The sequence below is a fragment of the Cyprinodon tularosa genome, unplaced genomic scaffold (genome assembly GCF_016077235.1).
Source record: "Cyprinodon tularosa strain WSP-4 unplaced genomic scaffold, ASM1607723v1 ctg648, whole genome shotgun sequence".
Lineage (NCBI taxonomy): Eukaryota > Metazoa > Chordata > Actinopteri > Cyprinodontiformes > Cyprinodontidae > Cyprinodon > Cyprinodon tularosa.
Window position 1 is genome coordinate 275,065 of NW_024039394.1, and position 11,543 is coordinate 286,607.

General features: G+C 40.7%; 1 protein-coding gene across 2 annotated transcripts; it reads left to right on the forward strand.

Annotated features, from left to right (window-relative positions):
* The first annotated feature begins 961 nt into the window (after positions 1-961).
* Positions 962-8,712, forward strand: lrrc59 (leucine rich repeat containing 59). 2 transcript variants are annotated; one of them, XM_038308793.1, is made up of 8 exons: positions 962-1,134; positions 1,226-1,332; positions 1,438-1,497; positions 2,648-2,806; positions 2,884-2,988; positions 7,567-7,639; positions 7,747-7,938; positions 8,017-8,712. In XM_038308793.1, the coding sequence occupies exons 2-8, from the start codon at positions 1,234-1,236 to the stop codon at positions 8,295-8,297; spliced, it is 969 nt and encodes a 322-aa protein (XP_038164721.1). In that variant the 5' UTR covers positions 962-1,134; positions 1,226-1,233; the 3' UTR covers positions 8,298-8,712. The 2 variants fall into 2 exon arrangements, with proteins under 2 accessions (XP_038164721.1, XP_038164722.1); XM_038308794.1 differs by lacking the exon at positions 962-1,134 and having other exon boundaries at positions 1,207-1,332.
* Positions 8,713-11,543: the final 2,831 nt, after the last annotated feature.

The following is an 11,543-nucleotide window of genomic DNA, read 5'->3' on the forward strand; positions in this document are numbered from 1 at the left end:
TGTACACCCCAGAACTCAAAACTCAAAGAATTTTATCCAGTAAACCTTTTATCTAGGAAGCACAGATATTTAAATATATTCATCTATTTGTTAGCAAAGGCTGTAGGAAAGTATAGTTTGGCTTTATTTAGAAAATATGGATGTTGTGCTCATTAATTTTCCTGTTGGAACCGTGGAGATTGACCCAGAGGTTCTGTCGCCTACTTTCAGCCATTATCACAGATCCTTCCTCCCAGCAGCTGGAAGACTCTAGAACCACCACTGTTCCCAGCAATCTCAACCAGTTCTTGATTTTGCACAGTGTCTACCTTAGTCAGATAAATAACCTGCTGCTGTCATTCTGCACATCTCTCATGTTGCTGCTATTTTCAAATATCCATTACTGTAAAAATGTCCACTCCAACAGACCAATTAAACTACAAGCCAAAGATATTATCTTACACTATATTAATAACGATAGGAAAATGCAATTCATGGTTAACTTGAATTTTCTAATTGCAAAATTCCACATACACAAAACCAAATTTTCCAAAGGTCGACCTTTCTTCCCTGTGTTTGAAAATGATTTAAAAATTTACTTCAATTGTATCCAGAGAATCAACAATAAAAAATTTATTCACACTGTTAACGTAATTCGGGAAATATTTGGAGAAATGTAAAATATCTGGGCCCTTTTCTTTTCTTTTTTTTTTGTCTTTCTTTAAATCTCTTCTGTTATTTATTTAAGTTAAAGTATGTTATATCTTAACTGTATTTGCCCTCCATCATTGAACGCTTATTCTGGAGATACTTTTCTATTTATTGAGATATGTTATGTTAATATTTAGTAATTTGCATATTTTCAATAAAAAAAAAAATAATAAAAAAATAAATGAAAAAAAGATCCATCTGGTAGCTTCTCTGGCAGCTTTCTCTCTGTAATCTGTCTCCTCCGCTGCGGTAGGGGGCGCTGTCGCGTAAGCGTCACCACGTTCCTCTTCAACCAATGACGTGGATATTCATTGAGAGGCAGTCAAAGCTGCCAGATAGACACTTTAACAGAGATTTTTCTGCGTCTGTTTTCCAATATATGCCCCAAACCGACCATTTTCTGTCCCTTAGGCGGGATTATCGGATCTAGCTGCGTTGAAACAGGTGAGCGGGAAGTAAAAAGTGAACATTTACAGTGTTTCCTGTTGTCTGATTGTGTTCAGTGAAACAGTTGGACTGTTTGTCTTTGGATCAGACTGCAGGATGAGTAAAAGCAAAGTGTTAAACCTGAAGGATAAAATCAGCGGGAATGAGGCGGACCTCAGCCTGTGTAACCTCAGCGAAGTGCCCGCCAGAGAGCTGGTAACAACCCACCGCTTTTATACTCTTAGTAAAGTCGTTTAACATGCAGCAATCAGACAACATGACTGTCTTCATGACTGTAAATCTTGGTGTTTCCTCCTACAGGCGTCATTTCCTAAAGCAACAGTGGTGGACCTGTCTTGTAACAACATCATCTCCCTTCCTGTAAGTAGATGAATGTTTGAAAGTTTTCCTTATTTCCACAGATGCCTCAGTGTTTATATCACTGGGAAAATAAAGCAGGAAAATGGAGGCCTGCCTTAGTGGACATGACGTCACCTAAAGTTATTAAATCCAAATGTAGATGCATTAATGAAATGGAAAAATCTGTAGCTAGATTGGAAAATATTTATCCACAGATGTTCTGCATCAATATTACATACATTCAGGGGCCCTAAGAATGGAGAAGACATCAAACAGCCCCATTCTCCAGATAGAGAAATGTTAATAGAATAGACATCCATGATCTGTTCTAGGTTGTGTCCCTCTCTTCTTGTCCCTTTTCTTCTTGTTTTCCTCTCTATGTTTTGTACTCAGCTGACTTTTCATGCTGTCTCTAAAGGAATGAAAGATTTTTTCCAAGCACTAAGCTCACTTAGCTGATTGCTCCTTCCTGTGTTTCCAAAATGGCCAAAGTAAATAACCCAGTCCTTCTTTTCACTGTAGACAAGCCATGATCTGCTTATCTGTTCTCCATTTTTCATTTGGATGAAATAATAGCTGCATGAATCATGACAGCAGACAAGATAGAGGAGAGCAGGAGGCGGGGTTACCAATCTACTCGCTCTGGAGAGCAGAGTTCGCTGCTTTTAGATGTTGTCTCCAAAGTCTCCAGTAGCAGAAAAAAGTCTCTAGATTTGGCGCTAGGAGCTTTTTAGAAATCAAAGTGCTAGAGGGGTCTGAAAAGTGGCTAAATATAGCGACTAAAGCGCTAAGTTGGCAACACTGCTCTTTGCATGGTTTGTTTTCAAATGGTTTGCTGCTGTCTGTTTGGACCTTTCTGAACATGTGCAGCAAATGGACTGATCCAATATGGTGGACACTGAAGGGGGGGGCTGAGACACACTTAATATTATCAGCGTTCTGATGGCATTTTAGAGAAAGGATTTTCATCAAAAAATAATTAATGTGCACAAATAAGGAATAGTTGGATTAACCATGCATGTAAACAGTTTTATGGGGCCCCCAGGAACTTGGGGCCCTAAGGTATTGCCTAATGATGAATTCCCCCCCACCCCCGCATACCTTTACAGAAAAGGAAGTTGTTTATTTAACACGCTGCGCTACATTATTTCTGTCCTTTTCGTTCTTGCAGCCAGAGTTCTGCAGCCTCACCCATTTAGTGAAGCTCGACCTGAGTAAGAACCAGCTCACCTGTTTACCAGATGACCTTGGGAACCTGGTGAATCTTCAGCACCTGGACCTTTACAACAACAAGCTGACGGTCCTGCCTGTCAGCTTCTCGCAGCTCAGGGTGGGTTATCCTCTGGTTTCTCTCTGTGTTTATTGAGGTCTGAAGCAGCTGAGCTTTTCTCTGTTCTTGTCGTTTAGAACCTGAAGTGGCTCGATCTGAAGGATAATCCTCTGGAGCCCAGCTTGGCCAAAGCAGCTGGAGACTGTCTGGATGAGAAGCAGTGCAAGCAGTGTGCCTCTAAGGTGTGTTACGGCCGCGGCTTCAGGCGGAGCTGGAAAAGATTCCTCCTTTTTGTGAAACTATGTTACAAAAACTTTGGACCGAGCATGTGAGCGGAGCCTAACCTGACTCCGCCAGATGGATTTGCTCCACATATCCATCTGGAAACCTTCCGTTGAAGCATATGACGTACTATCAGAGCGACGACGAAAACACAAGCCAGGCTACTCTTGCCAAAACCAGTCGGGAGAAGAGTAAAAACATCTTTTCCTCTGAGAAAAGCCTCCAGAGCAGTGTTTTGCTCTTCTTTCAGTGAAGAAATACTCTGTAATTCCCATAAAACTTGCTCGATAGCCACGCTAACGCTAGTTTCATCGGCTGAAGCCGCCATGTTCTTTAGACTGAACTGTCGCGCTTCTCGTTGCGTCACACCTCAACCCGCCTCAAAGCCAACGCTGATTGGACGTTCGTTTGGTGAACGGCTCCAAATTTTCTTTAACGGAGAGTTTCCAGACTGATCTGTGAGTGAAACCTTGAAAGCTCGCGAGATCAGGATGGTCTCACGAGGCTGAAGCGGAGCCTGGAACACAGAGCGGTTTTAAATTCAAAGCCCAGAGCCAGGATTTCGCTCTGATAAGCTTTACGTCAATAAAAAATGTTGGATTATAAAATTTGTAAAATACCATTTATTTGATTTAATGTAGTCTAGTAAAATAATTGAATAATTAAATAGGAAACGGGGGGCAACATGAATGGAACGAGGTGTGTTACGTTCACAGCCAGTTAAATAAGGCAATCCACATGTATGACATCATTAAATCAGACGCCGTGTCCCAGGGTTTTGAGCAGAGCGTCCTGACGTAACTTTGAGCGCTGGAGTGAATGAGTGAACATCCTCCTGAGCGCAGCGCTGCGTTCACATGCTCTGCTCCAGGATGAGCCTGGGTGTTTGCTTCTAGAGCAGCGGGTCGGCAACCCAAACTGCTCAAAGAGCCATATTGGACCAAAAAAACAACACTGCAAAAACTATTTAGGAATAACTACAATTTTCTTAAATTAAGTGTATTCACCCTTAATTTGAGTAGGTAAATGAGATAGTTTGCCAATGGAATGAGTAATTTTACTCTTAAAATAAGATAATTAGATAATATGCACTTGAATTAAGATAATGCAATTATGTTTTCTTATTTTAAGTGTAAATTTTCTTGTTCCATTGGCTAAATGTCTTTTTTACCTCATCAATTCAAGAACAAATGCACTTATTTTAAGAAAAAAATGACTGATCTAGATTTAGATTTTTTGTAGTGAAAAAACGAATCTGTCTGGAGCTGCAAAAATGTAAAAGTCTTCTATCAGCCTGGTATGGCAGCACAGGCTCTAAATGATTTAGCCCACTGTAGAAAGGGACTACGTCAGCTTAAATATATTGTTAGCATTCATGACTAAATGTTTATTCTGGAGCAAATGTCACAGCAGGAGGTGAGGAAGGAGCAGTGAACGCTCTCACTGCGTGGAATTCACCGCAGTTCGCTGCAATTTTTAGGTTTTTGTTGCAATGATGATATAGAAACAGGATAAAGGAATCTTTCTATGGTGGACGTGTTTCTGTTGGGAGGAGCTGATTGAGGAACCAAGCAGGAAGTGACATCCATCAGAGCAGAGCTCTCTAACCCTGAAATCCCACATCCTCCATCACCAGCGTTCTTTGGTTTTATTTCATTTTTAGGATTTAGAGAGAAATGGAAGAAAGTTCCCATCCCTGCATCAAAGTGAAGCAACCTGTTGGATCTATGAACGGTTTTCTATGCTTGCAACCAAACTAGCAGCAATAGTTTGGAGATTCAATCCACTTCTTAGATCTATCTTTGCTCTCCTCTAATTTATCCAGAAGTTCTGCAATCAAACTTTGTCTCTCCTCCCAGCTTGGCGGTCGGCTGCATATTCAGCCTTCCCAGGAAACGCCTTTCCTAATGACTCTTTTTATTATTTGATAACTTCTCACTGCAAAGCAAACATGCAGCATCTATCTTCCTTTTTTCCCTTTGGGATCCACGGCCTGAGACACGCCCGCCGCTTTGTTTACAGCAGCCACCTGCCTGGCGCCGCGCTGAAACCTGCGGCAGGATCTGACCACTGATCTCTACGACTATGATGCTAATTTTCATTGAAAGAAATGTTTATTGTTTAAATTTATTTATTATACAAATGTTTACAGTAGCGATGGGTTGATTCTCCCTCGGTGCGCGTCTCGTTTGCAGAAAATCATCCAACCGATGCATGAGCTGTCTCTAACCGACTGACTCACTAAACTGGGTTTAAAAACATATCTATGAACATGATGCATCTGCTAAAAATATGTCTCCTCTTTTGCAGTTTATGATAAAAATAATCAAGAATTTTGGAGCCTAAAAGGAATAGGAACGTTTCAGCTATGGCTGCAACAACGAATCGATAAAATCGATAAAAATCGACTTTTAAAAACGTTGGCAACGAATTTCATCATCGATTAGTTGTGTCGCGCGATTAATGTGTCATCCGCCGCCGTCGTCATTGCCGTGGGGCGCTTCCCCTATCCCAACCCCGCTCCCGCAGGAGTCCCTCTCAGCGCTGCAGTCAGAGGATGTTTACCCTCAGCGTCCCTGCGCTTTGTAAGATGAAAAAAGTCTTAACATGCAACTTTTGTAAAGACAAATAAACATGGCGCGGAAGCACCACTGTTATGACGCAGCACCTGAAAAAGGAAACACGTTGGAGCCTTCAATGGCAGAGAAGAGAGCTGATCAGCAGGGTGAGCGGCCATGTTTGTTTGGGTTTAAAGGGGAAACGTTACGTTAGTTTCTCAGGTAGCTCATCTGATGCTTTCCTTACCGTGTTAGTAGGTTACAGACAGTGATAAGGTTGGCTACTTATTTTACTTTTAATTTCATTTAAATTAGCTTAAGCAGCGTTTATATTTTCTTTATAAATAAATTAACTTGCAAATTATGAGGGCAAGACTTTTAAAGTTTAAATCTTCTGGCAAAGATAAAGTAAAGAAGATCCTGCAATTTATGGAAGTAAAGCAGAATAAAATCCAGCAAGATCAGTAATATGTCAATTAATTATCTGCCACATTCCCATGTAAATATCTGTCTTTGGAGGATGTGTTTTTTAGCACCCCTAGTTCTCTCATTTTTATTCCAAATACAATTTATAATTTGAATCACAGGGCTAATTTTATCTCTATGGTTCAGTATTTTCTCAAGTAGCAACTTTAACTGCTATACTTTCCTGTCTTAAAAGGCAGAACTCTTCTAGTCTAAAAAAAACCTCATTTGTTGAAATGGGGGGGCCTATTGTTTGAACCCCTTAGGGGCTTTAAAAAACAAAAATGTCTTTTTTTGCGCTTTATGAAACAAAGTAGCCTATATTTTGTGGATGTACAGCTACATTTCTCATGTAAGTTTGCGTAGTTTTAGCACAAACATTTATTTTCACATTGCACCAGTACAGTTAATGAGCAACCTGTACTTGTGTGCTTGTTTGTTCTGTCTAAAATGTTTATTTTAGAATAAAGAGGTTAATATAAAAAATATTTTTTGTCCGATTCATCGATTAATCGAAAAAATAATCGGCCGATTCATCGATTTTTAAAATAATCGTTAGTTGCAGCCCTAGTTTCAGCCGTTGAGTTTTTATTTTGATTATCTGAATTAAAGTTAATTTCAAATTGACTCTTAGTTTATTTACTGTTTTTACTGCACTTATTGTTTTAAGAATATGATTTAAAATCCTATTTCACAAGCATCCTCATTCATATTTCCCTCTAAATGATCACGTTATATGTTTACATTATTTATTGGCCGTATCTAAAAATATCAAAGATATTTTCAATTTTAACGTAGATGTGAAATAATAAAATATAACCTTCAATAACTTCAATGATGTCATTGTTCTAGGTCATCAAATCAATTCAGTTTATTCGGCTGCCTGTAGTGTCTTTAAATGTCCAGCAGGTGTCAGTATTCTCTGAGACAGAATCAATACAGTTTGACTTAGACTTAGACTTCTTTATTTGTCATTTTGTATGCACAGGGTGCATACAGAACGAAATTGCGTTACATACAGCTTATGAACGTTGCATTGATATTTCAAATGGCACGAGTTATAGAAAAATACAAAAAGTGCAGCAGTGGTCAAAGTGTGAACAGTGCAGAGGATAAGAGACAGTGTGCAAGTTGCAGTGGTTCAGTGCAAAATGGCATTTGTGCAAAAAAATGCGTTATTGAAAAATACAATGAGATGAACAATTTAAAGGGCTAAAAGTTAAAAGTTCAGCAGCATTTGATGCCCGATAATGTGCAATAGGTGCAGAGTTCGGATTGTGGATCAAAGGTTCAACAGTCTGATGGCAGTGGGGAAGAAGCTGTTGCACAGCTTGGTTTCTAGATGCCTCATTAATCTTCACTAGTTTACAGCATTGGAAAATATAATGAATGTTTGTTTGACTTTCTGCACACCATTTCAAAATAATAAATGAATTTAACTGAGAACATTTTAATGTTTCAAAATGTTCATTACAGCTTAAAATAAAAAGGGAAACTCTGACGTTTGTGTTTCAGGTCCTGCAGCACGTGAGGGCCTTACAGGAGGAGTTTGATCGAGCGCGAGAGAAGCGCCTTTTAAAGGAAAAAGGTCGGTGGCTCAGAGTTCAACAGGAAGGATCTTGTTGTGGAAGCGGCTCTAAATGTTCAACATGAACTGTTCTGAAGCTTAACTGCTTCCATCACTTTTACACTCAGAGCTGGAGAAGAAGAGGGAAGCGAAGCAGAGGGAGCGGGAGGCCAGAGAGAGGGAAGCTCGTAAACGGGAGAAGGCAGAGGAGAAGGAGAGGAGGAGGAAGGAGTACAACGCTCAGATGGCAGCTCTGGCTGCCAAGGAGCAGCAGAAGAAGAAGAGTGAGGAGAAGAAGAAGAAGAACGGCCAGGCAGCAGGTGAGGGTTGGAGCTTTGATGCTGGTTTCTGCTTCTCAGGATGTTGCTCTAAGATCCGCCTCCTTTCTGTCTCCACAGATAAAAAGGTGGATGTGAAGCCAGCAGCTAAACCGCAGCGTTCTCTCATTGGCCTGATCTTTAAGCTCCTCCTTCTGCTGACGCTGGGATTGGCTGGAGCCGCCGCCGCCTGCCAGCTGACCGACCTGCAGAAGGAAGACGTCTGCGTAGCGATCAACGCTGCCGTAGACGACTGTTTAAGTTGGGCCAAAGTGCAGGAGGGCGTGGCCAGACAGCTGCTGTACAACCTGTCGTCTGCTGCCAAGGACCTTCTGGAGTCCACGCAAACATCAAAGAACTGAATGCTTCCCTCAGAGATGAGAGGTGCAGAGGTTTCCACGCCATCCCGGCATCTCTGGGAGCTTTTTTTAAAAACGTGCAGAAGTCATTTTCCTGTCTGTGTCTCTGGAAGGGAGAGATTTATTCCTATGGAATCACTGTCGCTCTGCATCCTTTCTATGGCCTGTCATCTTTTTACAGCCATCAAATATCTCCCTGGCGACGGAGTTTTGCTCTTTGAGCGGCAGGCGGCTGCACTGGAGTGTTTCAGTGGAGTGGAGGAGTCCGAGGTCCGGAGCTGCAGGTCAGATGGCGAGCAGTGCCTCCTCCATCCGGGTCACCGTTGCTGCCAAAGTTCGCAAACAGAATCCAGCTGATCAACAGTCATTTTTACTACATGACAAATAAAACGGAAAGAATTTTGCCAAAGATTCCAAAGCCGACTTTGTTCTGGTTCCTAACGAATACGATCCGCATCACTGCAGCTTAAAGGTCCGTAAATAAAAAATAAATCCAGTTTACCTGAAAAGTTCAAGAACAAAACAACTTAATCTAGAGGTTAAGGAGGAGAAACCAAGTTGGACATTTGAATAATTTAAAGTTATGAACTTAAAGAAACAAAAATGGGAAAAAGAGTAAATTTCAGTGACAGAAGTAATGAAATAAACGAGTTAAGTTCAGATCTCCACTTTAAACCCTTTTATTCTGGATTTAAAGACATTTATGGTTTTTAACACTTTTCCAGTTTTCTGCAAGATATTTCCTAAAAGCTGCTCCTCCATGTTTGGTTCTGGTTCTGATCCAGTAGGTCTGAGGGGTCTGGCTGTCGATCCCTTTCCAACCAGTCTGTAATGTATTTCAGAGCTCAGACATTCCGTAATATAAAGTCTATTATCCGAGATTTGGGGAGCCAGAGGAAGGAGTTTAGATCCGGGCTGATGTTCTCCACTCTTTTAGTCCTAGTGAGGACACAGGCAGCAGAGCCTGCATCAGCTGCAGCTGTCTCATCTACTTTCTTAGTTTCTACGAACGAAGCAGGAAGTAGTTTTTCAACATTAGTCCTTTAAACTCTTAACATCCACCTCCTTTTGGGTAATCCTCGCCTATTTTTCATAACCAAATGGAAAAGCAAATAACTTAGGAACTTTAAGCCCAAATTACATGTGTGATGCATTATTTGAAAGCTAACCCCTGCTAGTTTCCTAATATACAGGTGCTGGTCATAAAATTAGAATATCATGAAAAAGTAGATTGATTTCAGTAATTCCATTTAAAAAGTGAAACTTGTATATTATATTCATACATTACATACAAACTCATATATTTCAGATGTTTATTTTGTTTAATTTTGATGATTACAAATGACAACAAATGAAAATCTCAAATTCATCATATCAGAAAATTAGAATATTACTGAAGACCAATAAAAACAAAGGATTTATAGAAATGTTGGCCAACTGAAAAGTATGAACATGAAAAGTATGAGCATGTACAGCACTCAGTATTTAGTTGGGCCTCCTTTGGCCTGTATTACTGCAGCAATGCGGCGTGGCATGGAGTCGATCAGTCTGTGGCACTGCTCAGGTGTTATGATAGCCCAGGTTGCTCTAATAGTGGCTTTTAGCTCTTCTGAATTGTTGGGTCTGGTGTATTGCATCTTCTTCTTCACAATACCCCATAGATTTTCTATGGGGTTAAGGTCAGGAGAGTTTGCTGGCCAATTAAGAACAGGGATACCATGGTCCTTCAACCAGGTACTGGTAGCTTTGGCACTGTGTGCAGGTGCCAAGTCCTGTTGGAAAATGAAATCTGCATCTCCAAAAAGTTGGTCAGCTGCAGGAAGCATGAAGTGCTCTAAAACTTCCTGGTATGTGGCTGCGTTGACCCTGGACCTCAGAAAACACAATGGACCAACACCAGCAGATGACATGGCACCCCAAACCATCACTGACTGTGGAAACTTTACACTGGACTTCAAGCAACGTGGATGAAGTGCCTCTCTTCTTTTCCTCCAGACTCTGGGACCTTGATTTCCAAAGGAAATGCAAAATTTACTTTCATCAGAGAACATGACTTTGGACCACTCACCAGCAGTCCAGTCCTGTTTCTCTTTAGCCCAGGCAAGACGCTTCTGACGCTGTCTGTGGTTCAAGAGTGGCTTGACACAAGGAATGCGACAGCAGAAACCCATGTCTTTCATACGTCTGTGTGTGGTGGTTCTTGAAGCACTCACTCCAGCTGCAGTCCACTCTTTGTGAATCTCCCCCACATTTTTGAATGGGTTTTGTTTCACAATCCTCTCCAGGGTGCGGTTATCTCTCTTGCTTGTACACTTTTTTCGACCACATCTTTTCCTTCCCTTCGCCTCTCTATTAATGTGCTTGGACACTGAGCTCTGTGAACAGCCAGCCTCTTTAGCGATGACCTTTTGTGTCTTGCCCTCCTTGTGCAAGGTGTCGATGGTCGTCTTTTGGACAACTGTCAAGTCAGCAGTCTTCCCCATGATTGTGTAGCCTATAGAACTAGACTGAAAGACCATTTAAAGGCTTTTGCAGGTGGTTTGAGTTAATTAGCTGATTAGAGTGTGGCACCAGGGGCCATCAATTTTGAACCTTTTCACAATATTCTAATTTTCTGATATGATGAATTTGAGATTTTCATTTGTTGTCATTTGTAATCATCAAAATTAAACAAAATAAACATCTGAAATATATGAGTTTGTATGTAATGTATGAATATAATATACAAGTTTCACTTTTTAAATGGAATTACTGAAATCAATCTACTTTTTCATGATATTCTAATTTTATGACCAGCACCTGTATATATAAATTAAAATTGGGTGAGTAGAACACAGACCAACCTGCATCAGTTCAAACATGACTCAAAGTTTTTATTCTTAGAAATAATAGGTCTTTTTTGAACAGCAGTAATAAAGACATTCTTCAGAAAGGGCAGGTTTTATTTTGTTATATTTGTTCTACATCATGTCAACCACAATTGCAGAAAATTTCAGACCTCTAGCTTTAACAGTTCCAGAGCTGCGAGGTTTGAAACTTATGGTGTCGGGACCCAGAGGGTTTTAAGAGGTTAAAGGAAAGGTTCGGTCAGCGAGGAATGATCAGTGAAATGGAAGATTTCCAGAGGACTTCACCATTGAAATTCACCAGAGCTATAGTGAAACTGACAATGCCCACGTGCATGGCAGCTGGATGCTGGAATAGATCGGGTAAAAGTGGAAAATAGAGTTATTCCACCTTTCTGATTCC

Coding starts and splice junctions, on each gene's coding strand:
- lrrc59 (XM_038308793.1), top strand. CDS start 1,234: ATGAGTAAAAGCAAAGTGTTAAACCTGAAGGATAAAATCAGCGGGAAT. Junction 2,807..2,883: donor TCAGCTTCTCGCAGCTCAGG/GTGGGTTATCCT, acceptor CTTGTCGTTTAG/AACCTGAAGTGGCTCGATCT. Junction 2,989..7,566: donor GCAAGCAGTGTGCCTCTAAG/GTGTGTTACGGC, acceptor TTTGTGTTTCAG/GTCCTGCAGCACGTGAGGGC.